The 18,634-nt window shown below is 39.5% G+C and overlaps 1 protein-coding gene across 6 annotated transcripts in view; it reads left to right on the top strand.

Moving 5' to 3' along the window:
- The window catches only part of ADAM22 (ADAM metallopeptidase domain 22), a 237,541-nt gene extending 220,485 nt beyond the window's left edge, over positions 1 to 17,056 (top strand). For 2 of the 6 annotated variants that reach the window (XM_061198592.1, XM_061198590.1), the window contains 2 exons: positions 9,935 to 10,058; positions 14,932 to 17,056. In XM_061198592.1, coding sequence (XP_061054575.1) covers positions 9,935 to 10,058; positions 14,932 to 14,952 — 145 coding nt within the window. In that variant the 3' untranslated portion in view covers positions 14,953 to 17,056. Of the gene's footprint in view, positions 1 to 1,900; positions 2,012 to 4,216; positions 4,304 to 5,618; positions 5,649 to 9,934; positions 10,059 to 14,931 lie in introns of all 6 variants that reach the window. The other 4 variants (XM_061198589.1, XM_061198586.1, XM_061198588.1 and 1 more) reach the window with 4 other exon arrangements.
- Positions 17,057 to 18,634: the final 1,578 nt, after the last annotated feature.

The following is an 18,634-nucleotide window of genomic DNA, read 5'->3' as shown; positions in this document are numbered from 1 at the left end:
CACCCGGGGGTCCAGCCATTTAGAGGGGTCACCCTTCCTCTTTCCAGTATTCACACAACCTAGAAGCATCAGGGGAAAATTCCCACCGTACTGGAGCATGAGAACTGCTCACAGTGTGAAACCACCGCTCCAAGGGCTTCATGGCTGTCATCTAAGCATTCTCTCAGACTACTGGACTATGGTTCCCTTTTAAATTTTCCTTCTGAGGACATTTAAAAGGACATTTACCTAAACTTGCTCTTTAACGGAATCATTGTCACTAAATGCAACACTATCCATTTTAAATGATAGCCACACTTTTTTTTTTTAAAGTGGGGATAGGGTCAGCCGTTACGTTTAAAGTCATTTATAATGAAGTAAACACCATACACTTTTTTTGTTTGTTTCTCCACTTAAGAAAGTTCAAGCAAATCCAAGCTTCCTGAAACCTTTATCTCCCATCATGGAATAAAACACATCCTTAGTTTCCTTCTGGACCTTGCCACCTGGTTTTAATTAACTGTACTCTTTGTACCCACCTAAAAAAATTTTTTTATTTTTTTACTTATTTCTCACTGCAGTGCTAGTGATGATTCCCTGCATCTCTATTGCTTCTTCATGCCTTAATACTTAAAAAAATCTGAATAGCAGATATTTGTTAACCGCTTGTCAGAAACTCATGTTAGCTTTTCCATCATATACCCTGCCTTTTTCAGTCCAGGACAATAACATTGCCCTGAAATTTGGAGCTTCCTGCTGATGGTATTGTCTTGTAAGTGGCTTGTCAAAGTTTACTAGAGGATACTTTACCTTAGAAACAATAGATAGGTTCCAGTGATACCACTGCATGGTCCAGACTGGCATCATAGAACTCCATCACAAATAACTAATCTGTTAGAGTTTATCTTATACATCCCCAAAGCGCTTGAATGCTTTAGGGCTCATTGTGGATAAACTCTTCTTGGAATGTTGTTTGATTTGTTTTGCATGAGGTCACCTGGTAAGAGCTTCTTAGCTTGTCTCAGTTGCTCACAAGAGTACAGGTAAAACTGCAGAATGTTCTTCAGAACTTCCTTTTTGTACTGTTTAGTGTTCTAACAGTATTTCCTACTGTTGCTTTGAAAACTCTTAAGTGAACAACAACCAAATATCCAATATTGTATTAAAGCTATGAGTTTAGGACCCAAGGAACACTTGGTGTTTAGCAACATTTTCTAGCATGATCACTTATTTTTTAAAAAAATTACGTATCATGTAACAAATATTATGATACTATAGATACCCCTTGAGAAATCTTGCCTGTGAGATAATTATTACATTTAATAAGACATTATAATGAAGTCATCTTTATGAAGAAGAAGTGTTCAGGACTCTCTCAGATTTTTCAGACTTTCAGATTTGGTTACATGACTCATGTAACCTAAATGGAGCCAAGTCCATGAAGCTGACTACTGTTCTCACATTCTCACATACCTTATTGTTCGGACACTATGTTTTATTTTGTTTTTCTTAAAAGAAATCCTAATACACAGCATATCAAGAATTATGTCGACAGGTTTTTAAAATACTTTCCGTATTTGTTAAATAATCCCATTTGCTTCTGATATAGCAGTATCACTTGTGTAATTATAAGAGGAGCAGAATGACCACGGACAAACATCTCTTTTAAAATTTTTTTTAGATAATGAGGTATTATCGGGTCCATTATTTCAACATTCCCTTTAGTATCTCATCATCCCAAAGGATGATGAAACATCGGGACATGAACGAAACCATGCCTCACAAATGCATACTCCGCTATAAAATGTCCTTGTTTATTGTACTGTTTTCCCACTCAAAGTTTTGCATCTTCCTCACTGTTGTACATGATGTAAAGAAAGTTTTTGGCTTAGACTTTGTATTATATATTGTGTTTTTACAGGAGGGAGCCCCAAGCACCTGAGCCTGGGCACTCCCTCGCCCAGACAGTCCCATCCCAAGGCATAAACCCAGGGGGCTCTGACAGCCCCCAGACAGGGAGTCTGGATCACAGGTCAGTCTCCACCTGCCCCTTCATTTTGGGCTGCCACTTAATCTGCCTCCAAGTCCCTTCCTTGGCTGAGAACAGGGTCATTTGATCTGTGACTGACCCCCAGCGTCTGCTCGGAGGTGGTCCTGGTCCAGCCAGCACCAGCTAATTTTCCTCTGCCTTTCCATCCTGGAGAACACAGAGAGCTCTCCTCTCCTGTCGAACGCATTTTTTTTTTTTTTTTTTTTGCATGTTGCGCTACAAGCCAAGTCAAGCCACGTAGGCAGATGTATCACAGTTTGATGAAATCCCATCACTCCAGTCAGCACTACCTAGAGATGTTAGGAGGCCCACTGTGAAGACACTTTCATGGGCACATCCCCAGAGGGAACTACAGTTGAGAGCTCTCTTCAGTGACCTCTAGTGAAGTGACCACAGCTTTCTTGAGATGTTCCCGGACACAGAGAGAAAGGTCCACCATGTGCAAGTCAGGCCATGTGGCTGTAGGTTTCCTGGAACATCCATGGCTGCCCCTTGGCGCTTCTGAGATTGACAGTGAAAGGAACACATGTCTCCTCCTGGAAGTGGCCGACTGCCTGTGGGTGACTCAGTTTGCTGTGTGGCTGTGTTTTACCCGGTAACAGCTGCATGGGCTTTTTCTATGGTTTTCCCCAGGCCAGAGCATTCACTAGCCTTTATGTGTGGCTGCACTTGCTTTTTGACTTTTTTCTTTTTGTTCAGAGTCTCAGTGGAAATCTTTATGCAAGTTTTAATTGGCTATCTCTGTCGAAAGCACAAGTTGGCAATGATTGTGGCTAAAGGCAAAAAGAAGTGCGAGTTGTTCTCAAGTCAGGGGACACTGTCTTAGCAAAGATGGTCATGTAAGCATGAAAAACAATGAAGCCCTTCTCTCAGGAGGCAACTCGTGATGTTATTTTGTGGCGTACATTGGTTATAGCTAACAAGTTGAGGAAAAGCACTATGGAAAAATAATCTAATTTTGTTTGTTTAACTGTGGAAATGTATCTTGATTTAAATGTATCTACTAACTAAAACTAAATATGGAGGAAAGAAGCAGACTTTAACCACAAAAAAACAGTGTTTTTTATCATTTTCCCTGGTTTGTTTCCAAGTAACTTTAAAAGTTTTATGGAGCTTGAATCTTTATTGTCTGTAGCATCTCTAGAAGTTACCTTTTAAATGAGAAAACTCAGTAAAACCTCCAAATTCTTCCATGACTGAATTTGTTGAAACTGTATTTATTTGACAAGGGCATATTCTAAGAGAATGTGATTTTGCTTGGTTCCCAGGGTAAAAATCAAAAGAAACTGAAAAAAAACAAAAAAACCCCAAAACCCTTGCACTCATAATTTTACTGCCTTTAACATTTTTCTTTATGCAGTAATTCTGATGGAGACTTTGGCCAGATCCATCAGGGAAATGTTAACTAAGGTTGTTGTTATCCTCTGGCAGTCACTCCTTAGTGATCAGACACGTGGAAGGCAACCTGTGAGGGCCATTTCCTACTGGAAACATGAGTGTGGAGTGCACAAAGGGGAGGAAGGGACATTGCAGCTGCACCTAAGTTACTAAACCCACCTTCAAGAACATGGAGGCCTCTTGGGACCACACTTACTGTGCGCTGGGGCTCCAGGATCAGAAGAGTGGGTCCCTTTCTGCCCCTTATAGCACCTTTCTCGTTGACTCCAGCTTGGGATCTGCTCTCAGGAGTGAGACAGAGGCCGTGTAAAATCTTTCCTTTCATATTGGAAAGAGAACGTGGCCCCTTTTAATTGTTCTTGGGGTGTTATATTCCCAAACACCAGGTTGGAATTGCAGCCAACTGAATATTCTCAAAAAGGCCCATTATCCTTTGAAAACCAAGAAGCCAAATGAGTGGTGGCCTGGAAAAAGCCACTTTGGAGGTGGGTGAATGGGACTGCTGGCAGATCTCTGAAAGAGAGCTTCTGATTCACTTTGGGAAACCACTGGAAAGGCTTTCCCTGAAAGGTTGAATGCATTCTAGAATGCCTTGAGCCTTGTTGTAGCTGAGTTTATTGCCATGTCATCGTACAGACTGCCTCATAATCACCCAGCATCCATCCTGGTTTATTTGCCATAGTCATTAGTGTTTGGAGGGTGAAGAACATCCTTGCTAAGCTTGTGCTGTGTATTTTCAGATTTTCTATCTTGTTCTGCTTTCTTTGTTCCTTCCATTGCTTTCTGCAGGTATTTAAACCCATGGTTCAAAAGAGACTATAATGTAGCTAAGTGGGTAGAAGATGTGAATAAAAACACTGAAGGACCATACTTTAGGTATTTTATAAATTAATTTTATATCCTTTTCAAACTCTCCCAGCACATTCAAATACTGTAGTGTGACTGGCTCTCTATCTTGTATCTCCCAATACAAGTTCCCATAGGTGGAAAGGGTCCTTGTTTATTTGCTGCCTTTTGATCTCTGTTTTTGGCTTCGTGAGCAAGTCTAGTTCTTTTCTGAATGTTTCAAATGAAGCCATTTGAAAGGGTTGCCATTTAGTGCATGTCCCTATCCCCATCTTGAGCTTTTTAGTAGCTTTCTCTTCATGCTATGCTATGTAGTGTTCTATGGGCATGAAACATACTTTCCACTAATAAAGAAGCACTATTAACCTGAACAATTTAATTTCTAGAATCTAGCGGTTTCATAATGCATTTTTCCTACCTACTGCCTGAAGAGTGCATAGTGCATACAAAAACTCAAGGAAAAACATGAAAAGAAACCAAATGAAATGTGGTGGAATTTTACTTTGAGTAAAAACACTGATTTGATGGAACTTGAAAATTGTTGAGATAATATTGACCACACGAGAGTGTGTGGAATAAGTTTAGGCTTTATTTGTTCAGTACAACCATTTGCTATCAGAGAAGGCTATGCTGGAAAAGGGTTTTACAGATTCTCAAAAAGCATCAAAAGGAATTTTTTATTCCAATAAGAATGTCATTGTCTTACCCTTCAGATAGAAGAGGAAACAGATCAGAAACACGATCTTGATTCACAAAAGAGCAGACAGAATACTCCTACATTTTAGAAACTAGCAAATTTACTCAGTTCACTGCAGCTCATGTAACATTAGAGGTCAGAGAGAATTTCCAAGGCTCTTAATGGCATTTTTTTCACTCTTTATAATATCAAACTGACTTCCTAGATGTAAACATCGACTTTATATCTGACTACTTTGTGGACAGTAATGTAAAGCAATATAGACTCAATTACTACCTCTTCTGAACATAACTTCAATAATAAGCTTTCAGATTACTTATTACCATGACTTGGGTCAGCATTTATCAGATATCAAAATATGTATGTGTTTTTAACTCTCAGCACCCATATAAGGTGGACTTTCTCTTCCAGTGTACCATTTAGTTTAGACATGTATAGTTTGAGAAAATGATTAGACCTACCTGCATTTTAATTTGATCCATACATTTGCATATAACCCAAGGGAAGCATAACCCCTGCCTGCTCACAAAAATATCTCCTGCTTTTATACCCCATCTTTCCCTCCTGCCCTGTCCCTCTGCTAATACCACTTTCCACTGAACCTCATATACATACACTCACATTCAAACATCCCACCCTCACCTGTAGCTCCCAAGATGGCCAGCGTCAGGAAGACAGGTAAGATGATTTTGAATGTTATTTGGAATCTTGGCTCACCTGCAGTCCTATTTCTCTTTTCTCTTTTCCTCAGGCTTGTGGGCAGATTATAATTTGTATTAGCCATGGAACCAAAACACAATGACTTTGGTCCCTTATGGGGTAGGCCTTATATACCTAAATGGACTTAGCATTTTGCAGCAGTAATTTGTGAAATGGTACTCCGGAAGAGTTGATTCACCTCCCTGGGTAAGCTGAGTAGTTTATGTGGCTCCCAGAGAAGAGTTCACATTTCTTAAAACCAGCCCCCAGGTCTGCCCAGAAGCTGCATGACTAAATGTAATTTGGATGGGGAAATGCTTCAGCTCCCCCAGTTGCACGCGCAAAGCTGCAAGGGCAATTGTAGAGGGTTCCTTTATCTCCTCTTGTAATATGAGATGTTGGTCCTACAGTGGATAGTCATAGGAAGAATTCCTTATTAAAAATCCACATTTATGTTTAAAGGCTAGATATAATTCAGAGGAGGGTTACAAGTTAACTGTCATTTTGGGGTTAATAAGGGTTATGCCTGTAAGACTTGGAAATCAACATAGAATTTTTGTGGAAGTGGTGAATAATTGAGGTATCCCAGGGCTTGCAACGCAATGATTCTAGCGCAACAGAGTGAATTTCATCCACTGTCTGTCCACACCAAGCCTCATGTAGGAGGCACAGAGCATCCACACCGTGGCTAATGCTCTGCCAGCCCTATGGTTAAGCTCAGGTCTGCGTCATCTGCCGCCTGGTCATTCAGGGTTACCTCTCCTGCCAGAACCACCAGTGAGGGCAAAGATCATTTTATTAATCACCCATGTGGTGTGGGGTTTGTGGCATCCTTATTAAAATGCAATGGGGACTTTGCAGAAAACTGGTCCGAAATACTGCCCAGCATTAAAAAAAAAAAATTGTATCCATATTACTATGAAGAGCAAAGCAAATGCCAAAAGATTTTGAGCGATCAGAGTGCCTTACTTGGGCTCCCTTACCCAGTTCTCGTATGACAGCGTTTGCTCAAATTGTTGTCAGTATATATTCAGATCATCACAAAGGAGCAGGTGAGGTCAGAGTGAGAGCATTATCTTCTCACAGCTAGATCCTGGGGGCAGTTCTGTTGGTGACTGTGCTTTACAAGCTCTTAGAAGGTTTCCTTACTATTGGATATTATCCACTGGATTACTCACTTCATCAGTGGTTTGTGAGTTCTCTTCCATGATCTTGTGGAAATGCAGTAACTCTGGAAAGAAACTAATGGTAATAACTGTCTGAGTGCCTGCATTGTTCCTTTATTTCTCACAACATCATGAGATGTAGGCATTCTTATTCCCTTTCTATGAAGCAAAAGAGTAACTCGAGATAGCACAGCCAGTAAGTGTCAGAACCTGAATTACAAGCCTGGCTCTGACTCCAAAATCTCTTCCTTTTCCATCAGACTACTATAAAATTTGCACATGAGCACAGCCGAGTGAATAAGTAGTAGGCGTGTGTCCCACGTGTGTGACTGGCCTGGTTTTTGCCTGTTCTGGGGGACAGAAGTGAGATTGGCCTTGCCTATCTACAGAAGGCAAACCCAGGAGGTCTGATGTAGCCCCAAGACACACCACAATCCATTGGCACAGGGACGTACCTTCACTGTGTAATTCTAAATGGCACCCACTATGGTTATTATGGTTTTTAAAAACGCAGTAATGATAACGGTTAGCATTTGTCCAAAATTTACTTTGTAAGTGAATGAGCTGGGCTTGGAACCACCAACCAAGTAGCCAAGGTCAGAAAAGAGCCTGGAGGTGGTTTTGAAGAAATGTCTCTCTTAGACATTTGTGAAATATGAAGTTTGTTTTTGCTTTCCCTAAACTGATTTACCCTGCCTTGTTCTCTACTCTTATTTTGACGCCTGCTCTGGTGCTGTCCATCCCCCCAAGATAATTCCCTTGATGCTGTCACACACTACCCAACCTCACACCTGATGCCCCTTGCTCCCTACTAAACTGTGCTGCTTGGTTTCTCTTCCCATTAGGGTCCAAAGTGTCAGTTAAACTAGTGTGTTAGTGTGAGAAGTAAATGTGCAGTTTCTGTGGGGTTCTGGAGGACACCTCTATGTTTTTTTTTAAACTCATTGGCTTTGGCCAGGGAAAGCTATTTGAGGGGAAGACTGGACTTCCAGCACCTCATTGGAATGGCCCTATATGTATACAAAGCGGGTCACTTGGACCCATGGCCGAGTGAATGGCTGGCATGACTTTGAAGCTATAAGCCAATAATACCTCATCCTATGGACACCCACACACACTGCAGAGAATGAAAAAGAGGACTCAGTTTGTATGATCCCCTAAAGTAAACAAGATTTAGCTGTTTGCGTACCTGACTCGTTTTTCTGAACATGGATATCTTATCAGTAGTGATTAGGCTAAAATCCAAACCCAGGTTAATATCCGTAGTTTTAGAAAGATGTATTTAAATCTTTACATACAAAAGTATATGCTCATGCTACACATACTGAATTTGTTTTCTAAAGATCATAGTCCTATTTGAAATGTCTTCCTAAAATTGAAAATAATCATGAATTTCTGAATTAGACAAAGATGTGGTAGTACATTGCTTTAATAGTACTTTAAAAAAAAAAATAGTACTTTAGAGGATTTGAAGTACTTACATTCTTAGTTCCACCCATCTGCTCCGCAATGGAGAGCATTAATACAACAGAGGTCCAGCAGCTGCAATATTGTGACAGTTCACATTAAGGAGTGGTCCTGGACATTTTCCAGAAACAGAGGAAACATTAGGAATTACAGATGTAAAGTAAACTGAATCACTCTTGAGTCTTAAAATTGAGCCAAATCTCAGGGTTCGTAGGAAAAATTATTTTCAAATCTTAGCTTGAATTTAGTGTCCATAAAATAAAAACTGATTTGAAAACTACAGCAGAACCAGAGCAAAGAATAATATATAGATAGGAACGGAAATTTAAAATCAGGGAGAAAAGGACATCTTCATTTGGTGCAGGCAGTACAGTAACTAGATCTCCCCCTACAGAAGGCTACCACACCACAAACACCCGCAGGCTGACTCAGTCACTTACAGCAGATGCAATGCACCCCACTGAAATAAGTACCTGTGCTCCAGCATGGCAGTGCCACCAGTTCGGTGATGTGGTCATTACCACCTTGCACCAGGAATGAAGGAGTCATGGATGTGTAGTGGTGACATTTGTGAATGGGGAGCTACTGCCAAATTATCATGTTTATTTTTCATTGACACAGTGTAAATCTAGGCTTTTCACTCTCAGCTGTTTTTTTTTCACTTTAAAGACAAAATAGCAGATATGGTCTCTTCCAGTGCACTCTGCTTAGTCACAAATATTACCACTGTGCATGCAGAATCAAACAAGAACAGCATAATGCACCAAGAGCTTATGCAGATCTTTCATATGGAATATCTCCATGATGAGGAGAACACATGTTATCCAAATAGGAAGAGTTTTTGTTGTTGTGTTTTGTTTTAGTTTTAGTAAAATTCCAGTCATTAAAGTGTTGCCACCTCATTGACATGACAAGTATACCCTACATGAGTTACCAAGATCTATGTCTATGGCTTAGAATCCTCCCCTATACAGAAATGATGATTGTAGGGACTAATCAGACCATTTTTGTATGTTCTCATCAGACTCTTTGTTTGGCTGGAACTCTGCACTCCTTACTGCTTGCATGTTTACTAATGCGTTATTAAAACCCTCGTATTTGCCTTTGTTCTTTCACAACTAACACACTGGCCTCTGAATGCATGAGTTTTGTGTAAACTGGTGTGTGACTTAGTAACTAATAAATGTATCAGTTGTATTTTCAGATCTTAAAACTATAATTGGAATTACTGCACTAAAAACATTTTTTACATTAAGTGATAAAAATAAGGTAGACTATTAATATATCGTACACTTAATTTACCATTATGAGCTCTTAGAGTATTTTTTAATCCCTTCTTCATTTTAGCTTTTTAAAAATCTATTCTATAAAAAACCTCATTAGTGGCTTTCTAGCTGAAAAGTATTCTGTGTACTAATATTTAAACAATCCATTGCAGTTATGAAGTTAGGAAGATAAAATTCTAGCATTCTAGTGTTGTGAATGACAGAGTATGTCCCAGTAGTTAAACCTTTGCAGTAGTGGCCTATGAAAGTAGAAATCAGAGGGTTCTTTCTGAACCCACTTTTCAGATATTTGAAAAGATATTAGGCAATCACATAATATGTATTTCATGTGTTCTCAACGTCTCAGGACTTTATCTCCTGCCAAGTCTCCTTCTTCGTCAACTGGGTCTATTGCCTCCAGCAGAAAATACCCTTATCCAATGCCTCCCCTTCCCGATGAGGAGAAGAAAATGAACCGACAAAGTGCCAGGGTATGTGGGAACTTCTTCCATATGCTAACATCCTCAGTCATGATCGTTTATCTGTGAGTTGATGTTTTAAAAGAGAGAGCCATTTTTCCTTTTTTTGTTCATAAGAACATGAAAAAAATTGAGTTTGGAAAATAGTAGATTCTTGGGGCTTTTGGGCCCAGATTTGTATTGGCAAATTTGTTTAATTATTGATGAATTCTAGAAATATTTGGCATATATTAATCATTCACTGCTATATATTTGTATCTTTTATTATTCATTGCAGCTAATATATTACAACCTGGAAGAGACAAAACAGAGAGTGTATTTTGCTTTATCAGTTTTTACATATACCTTGAAATGCCAGAGATTAAGTAAACCAGCCTCATTTCCATGCCCAGTTTGCTTACTCAGGCCTTTTGTTGGCTAATAACACCCAGTAGGATTTAAAAAATAGGAACCCATGACAGAAAGTCAGATCAGTGTCTTGGGGATGGGGGTGGAATTTGGATAACTGTACAAGGAAAGGAACCTTGAAACTCTGTAATATTAAGAGTATGGCAAAGGGTATGGTGAAATTTAGCAACCTTTTATTTAAAAAAAAACATTAAAAACATATTTGGAATTTACTATTTTTATAAAAATGATTCATCAGAATTTTCATGTAAATACTAAGTTCTCCTTTACATTTAAATTATGATTTTATTTAGTCTCACAATATTCCCAGAACACATCCATTATGTGAAATTTGAGATACAGTCGAGTTTAGAGAGGCAGACCAACCCTCAGAAACTTACGTGAAAGATATAACTAAAGAATAATTACCTTTATTGGTGTCCAGGCTCTCTTGTGGTCAGTTACACTATAATTTTGATCTTCTCAGAAATAATGTTGCAAAAAAATAAAGCTTTAAAAGCCTGGACAGATTTATCTGCTAGTGGGTCCTGGGTTCCTAGGCTTTTTGGTTTTTTTTTTTAATAAATTTATTTATTTATTTTTGGCTGTGTTGGGTCTTCGTTTCTGTGCTAGGGCTTTCTCTAGTTGTGGCGAGCGGGGGCCACTCTTCATCGCGATGCGCGGGCCTCTCACTGTCGCGGCCCCTCTTGTTGCGGAGCACAGGCTCCAGATGCGCAGGCTCAGTAGCTGTGGCACATGGGCTTAGTTGCTCCGCGGCATGTGGGATCCTCCCAGACCAGGGCTCGAACCCGTGTCCCCTGCATTGGCAGGCAGATTATCAACCACTGTGCCACCAGGGAAGCCCGGCTTTTTGGTTTTGAAAGATATTTCAGAGCCTCTTGGACCCTGAACTTACATTATGGGGTCCAAGGTAAACATGGATCATTCAAATTTTAACTTGATCAATTCAGAGTCAGTAAGAAAACATGACTCATTAAGAGCTGATTAGATCACTATAATCAAAAAGAGTTTAAAAACAATCAGTGGTATTTTATTAACCATACAAAAAATTACCTTCATATATTAATATGGGCAATGGTAAAAGATGGAATGGAAGAAGATAACTCAGATTCCCAGCACTCAGCTTTTGGCCTTAAAAAAAAAAAAAAAAAAGACTTGTGAGTAGGCATCCACTTGTTTGTGATATAAGTATGTGGTAATGAAACCTTAGGCTGATGTCATTCCTTCTCTCCCCAGGGAATTGCTGAAGTAGAACACTTCACATTTTCTCCCTGATAAATTGTCTACATTGCTGTTTTGTTCTATCTAACTGGGGACATTCTTTTAACTGTTGTCATGCCAGGGTGCAGGTGTTTGGAGATGTTCCCACATGAGAGCCCATGGAAATGACATCCTCCAGAAGAAATGGCTGGCCCTTGACCTTTCTCTAGGCTGAGTGGGGCAGCTGTGAAGACTGTAGCCTTGGAGACAGTTGTGTGAAAGGTCTGCTTGGTTCTTGGTTTCCATGAGCAAGTAGCAGAATCCTACAGAATAGGCAGCCCCTGTCTCTGGGCTGTCTTTGTGGGCTGTGGACAATCTAACGAGCAGACCTTTCTATCAGCAAGCCTTCTGTTACAGCTATCCAGACATGGCCAAGGTCATGCCTATTCTTAAAAGCGATGGCTTGGCAATTCTTTGCTCCTTTTTCCTCACTGGGATAATCGTGACCTTCAGGTTTTCCCAGTGTCATTCCTTTGTTCCTCTCTTCTTTCTGCGAGCTGTCATTTATTATTTAATCTTCGTAACCATTTGTGAAGAAACTGGGCTCACTGAAGCTGAAGTCTGGACTCTTAACTACTCTGTATCATCATCTGAGCATCAATCCAGATCTTCTGTCCCTCAGACGCCCTGCACATCTCCTGCTTAACCATTCATTTTCACTTGTCTCCACCAACAGGTGTCATCCACACACAAAGATCCTCACAGTTGAGAGATTTGGTGTCTTTTTTTAATGAAAAGGACATATAAAGTGGACCGAAAGTAGGTAACAGAATATTTCCATGAAGAGTCAAGAGAACATATTAAGAGAATCTGTAGAGAAACATCCACTTAGTCCTTTGCTATTTCTCCTTTTTTTTCCCTCAGAAACTCATTGGGTATCATACTATGACCGGCCCCAGATTTCCAGTAAAAATGAGATTTGGATGGAAATTGGATGCAACCTATGTTACACTAATCTTAGTCTTTCTTTGTTCATGTTCATAATAATTATACCCACATCATATTGCCTGGAAACATATTTTATCAGCTTGATCTTTTTTCTTTTTTTTTAATTGGCCTTCCTTCTCTGGTGAACTGAATTGCACTTATATTTGATCATGCCAAACTTGTATTCAGTCCATTAAGGCAATTACTGAACATTTTAGAAATTAGATATCAGTGGGGCTGGTATAAAGAAACGGTGGCAGAGGCCAGGAGAGGGAAGAGGTGAGGGAATTACGAAATTGACATCCTGCCCTGGATACATCATTCTACTCTGATATGTCCGCTCCTGAGAGAGGACAATTGTTTAGCAGATAGTGATGGATTTGGAGAGTGTATAGCCTGACCACAGGCCCAGGGCAATGATTTTTAAGTGGGCGGTGGTGGTATTAATGGACTCACACTTTCCTAAGGTCAGTAGTTCTCAGCATTGACTGTACAGAATTGTCTGAAGGACTTTTAAAATATACTGATGCCTGAGTCCCACCCAGAGAGATTTTGATTTAGTTGGTCTGGTGTGCTGTCTAGGAAGTGGGATTTTTAAAACATCCCCAGATCATTGAAATGTACAGCTGGGTTGAGAACCACTGTTCTAGATGGCTGTATCAGAATCCTGGGGAAAATAAGGGTATGTGTAGTTTTAAAAAATAATATTTTAAATTATTTCATATGAGACACAATATTTAATTTATTCAAAAGTTCAAGTAATATTGGATGGGCCAAAAAGTTCGTTCGTTTTTTTCCGTAAGATGGCTCTAGTAGCACTTAGTTGTCTTTAACTGCATTCGAAACAATTTTGTTGGATTGTATTGTGACAGCTGTCGTGTCAGCGTGCATTTTAAAAAAAACTTATCAAAATTGGTGAATTTTTGTGTAGCCATTTTAATTTTGAAGATGGAAGAAAAAAGCAACATTTCAGCATATTATGCTTTATTATTTCAAGAAAGGTAAAAATGCAACTGAAACGCAGAAAAAGATTTGTGCAGTGTATGGAGAAGGTGCTGTGACTGATTGAACATGTCAAAAGTGGTTTGCAAAATTTCGTGCTGGAGATTTCTCACTGGATGATGCTCCACAGTCGGGTAGACCAGTTGAAGTTGATAGCGATCAAATCGAGATATTAATTGAGAACGATCAATGTTATACCACGTGGGAGATAGCCAGCATACTCAAAATATCCAAATCAAGCACTGAAAATCATTTGCACCAGCTTGGTTATTTGAATCGCTTTGAAGTTTGGGTTCCCCGTAAGCAAAAAAAAACCTTCTTGACCATATTTCCGCATGCGATTCTCTACTGAAACGTAATGAAAATGTTCCATTTTTAAAACAAATTGTGACAGGCGATGAAAAGTGTATACTGTACAATAACGTGGAACGGAAGAAAGTGTGGGGCAAGTGAAATGAACCACCACCAACCACACCAAAGGCGGGTCTTCATCCAAAGAAGGTGATGTTGCGTATACGGTGGGATTGGAAGGGAGTCCTCTATTATGAGCTCCTTCCAGAAAAACTAAACGATTAATTCCCACAAGTACTGCATCCAGTTAAACCAACTGAAAGCAGCACTCAACAAAAAGCATCCGGAATTAGTCAACAGAAAACGCATTATCTTCCATCAGGATAACGCAAGACCGCATGCTTCTTTGATGACCAGGCAAAAACTGTTACAGCTTGCCTGGGAAGTTCTGATTCATCTGCCGTATTCACCAGACATTGCACCTTCGGATTTCCTTTTATTTCGGTCTTGACAAAATTCTCTTAATGTAAAAAATTTCAGTTCCCTGGAAGACTGTAAAAGGCACCTGGAACAGTTCTTTGCTCAAAAAGGTAAAACGTTTTGGGAAGATGGAGTTATGAAGTTGCCTGAAAAATGGCAGAAAGTAGTGGAACAAAAGGGTGAATATGTTGTTCAATAAAGTTCTTGGTGAAAATGAAAAACGCGTCTTTTATTTTTACTTTAAAACCGAAAGAACTTTTTGGCCAGCCCAATATTAAATGAGGATGTGAGGGTTTTTTGCATTGAAAAGTGGCCGTTGTTAAAAAAACGTTGAGACTCAGGTTTAGAGGAAAAAGAGAACTAAAAGTTAGAGTGTTTATTTTATCCATTATGAGACTTCGCATCCACAATCACATAAGTATAGATGAAATTACCGAATCTTTTTCATCTTTGTAGCTCAGAATATGTCTGTTTCCTGCTTTCACAGTGTGAAATTTTGCTTTTCTCTGTTGTGCAGCTATGGGAGACATCCATTTAAGATCAGCTGTTTACATATGATACATCGAAACTGTTTACTTCAACTTTTATAGAAACTCAGCCTCACTGAATCACTGAAAATCTATCTGCTCTTCAAACAACTCGAAAACATCTCTGAATGCCACAGAGGAGAGGAAGCCGAGACTCACATCTGGATACCATTTTCTTTTTGTCATTGGCTTCAGATTTAATTGAACCATGAAAAGAACTACTGAAATGTTACACTATAACATGGAACAGCTAAGGTACTGGTATGTTAATGGATAATCCGCATGACAGATATATGTAGAAATATCACTGAAATTAACTCACATGACCCAAATGTAGCAAGTTTCCTAAGGGACAATAGTGGATTCAGAACTTGACATTCTGAAGCACATCCTCATTGTAGACAGTAATGCTATGTGCATGAAGCTTCTGTTTATTGTTTTCTACATTTAAGGAAACAACATCCCATAATAGAAACTAGCATGCAGGGCTAAGGCATATAGGATTTCTTCTGCAGGACTTTAAAGCTTGAGAGGCCAATATCCCATATGCTAACTGTAAACATGTATTTTTCTTTTTTTTCTTTTTTTTACTTTTCATATTTATATCAGCATACAAGGACAATTGTACATATGTAAACATTTTTAAAATTAAAAAAAAAGCAGCTGTTACACACAAGTGTATTTTGCCAGATGCCTAAAAACAATCAGTCACAATCACGTCATCATCATCCATCAAATGGTCTTTAAAGATTATGACCGGATGATGTTGTAAATATAGTGGTCAGGGCTGTATATGTGTCTCCCCATAATTGGTATTTGTCCAAACCATGTGCTCTGCCTTTAAAGTGTGCACAGTCTAGAGGCAGTTTTACTGAGTAATTAATTGAACAAGAGAACAAAACGTCCGACAGAACTTAGGGCCTCCACAGCTTGCTTACTGCCTCAAGGCGCTCTGCTGCCAGCTGGCTGCTCCCTGGGAATCCTCCAGGCTGTCCATCTTCCTTCTGGGGGCTACAGCGCCTGCCTCAGTGGCTATTCTTTTTCGGTGCCAGAGCACATCTGCTAGTCTCACCTGGGGGCGCCTGTGAGCCCCACAGCAGTGTGTCCTGCTGAGTTAAACAAATGCACCAAAGACACAGGAGGCCACAGCTGCTGATGCATTGGTAGCTTCCAACTTGCCAATACTCTAACCCTTTGTGGCCTAAACTTTTGTTCTTTAACAAAGCCTTTTAGCCACCCTTATCTGTGACATGAATGACGTGTTTTAATGAAAACAACTTTCACACTGTTTATTGAGGGTATTTATCATCGGTGGGACGTGAGTCCCAGCAGGTCATTCTGCACTGATGTGTAAGTAAGATATGGAAGGTTCTACCAGCTGGGCTGGGAAGCCCCAACAGGTCGCAGAGGGTTCAAAGAAACCTAAAACCCCAAGGGTGCAGCAACTGTGAAGTTATCCAAACAGCTGGCAAGGGGTAGAATCTGATGTTCGGAACTCTCTATTTTTTTAATCCATAGAAAAGTGAGAAATCTATGTTAAATCCCCTTCTTTAAAACCAAAGTTTGATAGCTGTCATCATGCAGCTCTGCCATTCTTAAAGAAAACTTCTCTTGCGAGGCGACCCTAGTGAGCTCAGAAATTAATGGGATCAATCAGATGCTTTGATATAAAGAGTACTTCTGAATTTTCTAATTTTCTCTCCTTTTTCTTGAGAGGAATGGAATCTGCAGACAAGATTTCAGAAATATCCTCTAAATTTGATCTCTGCCAGTAGTGTCCGAGGACAAAACCCATTTCATCTCCGTGTGTAATCATCTTGGAGGCCCAAACTAAAGGGCCCATTAGAAGGCAATGTTTTCTCCTCTATGTGTCTATGTCTTCCATAACGGACCTCTCTTCTGAAAGTCTTTGAAAACATTTGAAAAGCAGTTTAATTATCCAAAATGATAAAGTATAAACAGCAGTTTTCATGACAGGAAGGGATGTGATTGTCGAGACTACAATAAAATGATCCATCAGTCTCAAGTTGGGCGATGTTGCCATATAGCCCAAGCCAAGGACAGGAGGGCAGACAGATTTAAAGATGTAGCAAATAAAGTGGCTTTTGACCAAGATCACTTTAATGTGCACTGAATGTTTTCTGATATTGAGTGTATAAAAGGCTAATGTTAGAAGGTTTATTTTGACTATAAAAGAGTTATAGATTTGAATGTAAGGTACCTCATGTAAATATGCGTCCTAGTTATGGTTCCACATCCCTCATTTGAAAGAATCCACAAATGATTAGCTATGTGGTCGATGGATCCCTTCACCCTTCTCTCTTTCCTCACCTTCTCAATTATTTTTACATGAAGATTATTATTTCAAGTGAAAAATCATTATTTGTGCCTTTTGGGAGACATGGTTGCTCTAGAGGTATACAGTTTATTGTCATCCTCCTCGATGATAAACTTCATATAGAACTGAATGAAAAGTGTTTTATCTGCAGAGAGACTATGATTTTATAGTACCTTTGATGTTCTATTCTAGATATCTACTCTATCTAGGAGTGTGTAAACATTCTTACAGCCATTTGCCGCATTCTTTGACAAGTTTATAATTTCAGTGGCTACTTGTGAAAAGCACCTATATGTGAACTCATGGTTGTATTAAATCTAAATATCTATGACTTTTCATCCACTGAGGCAGGGAGAATGGACCCATGGCACTAAACGCAAGCACAGCATTATTATTATTATTAATTTTTTTTGAGTATCTATTTTGGAGAGCAACTTTGAGGCCACATAGCAGTTTGTGTATCATTAAACTAATATTTATAGCCCCCAGTCAACTATAGGACTGTTATACTAAGCAGAGAAGAGCAGCTTTTTGGCCTTTGTGTTCCATTGTATGCCTTTTTCCTCTCTTTCTGAAGTCTTGTGCGTAGATTAGACTTCAGATTGACAACTCTGCAGCCTGAGATGTTCCATTTATCCATAGTCGTTACAGTATAGTAAACCCAGATTTAAAGCAACACATATCTCTCCCCTAAGAGTGTCAACAAAGGAGGTGTGGGAAACATGGAGCTATAAAGGAGCTGACTGGTCAGATTAACTGGTCTCTGTGTCCAGCCCCTCATTCTTTAGACAGAAAGTGGCACCCTCCTCGGGGGTCTCCCAGCTAGAAAGTGGCCCCCAGGCCACATGCAATCGGTGGAAAGGAATAAACTCCTCAAACAGTGCAGCATCAGGAGGCCTTTCAATTTGTGGTTGCTGTATTTTTTTAAAGATACCCAGTGCTTTTCCTTAAAATAAAACGTTGACTAATAAAGTAAATGCCAAAGCTATTTTCCAGGTTGATATATAGGTGCTTTATTAAATGATACTACAGTTTCACTCCCCTGCCCACCTCCACACCCCCTGGCTTTAAAAAGGCTTTTAAAATTGTGTTACTGTGTAAAGTCAATCCAGCATAGATTTCTGAACATAAGATTGATAGGGTTTCTAAAAGAAGTCGCTGAAAAGATGAAATCAGGTATTCTGGGCACTTCCACAGAAGGACTATTTATGTTTGAATTCCCAAACAGTCTTAACATTTCTCTATTTTTTCTGTTGATCCCCTTGCAGATTTGCATAATTTAATCCCGTCTATTGTCTCAGATCTTTTTGTGTCTCCTTTACCTTTTACCTTCTTAGATTTTCTTCTTTAATTTT

Source organism: Eubalaena glacialis, chromosome 8, assembly GCF_028564815.1.
Source record: "Eubalaena glacialis isolate mEubGla1 chromosome 8, mEubGla1.1.hap2.+ XY, whole genome shotgun sequence".
Taxonomy (NCBI): domain Eukaryota; kingdom Metazoa; phylum Chordata; class Mammalia; order Artiodactyla; family Balaenidae; genus Eubalaena; species Eubalaena glacialis.
The sequence above is the reverse complement of the archived record's forward strand: the minus strand, read 5'-3'. Positions and strand labels throughout refer to the sequence as shown.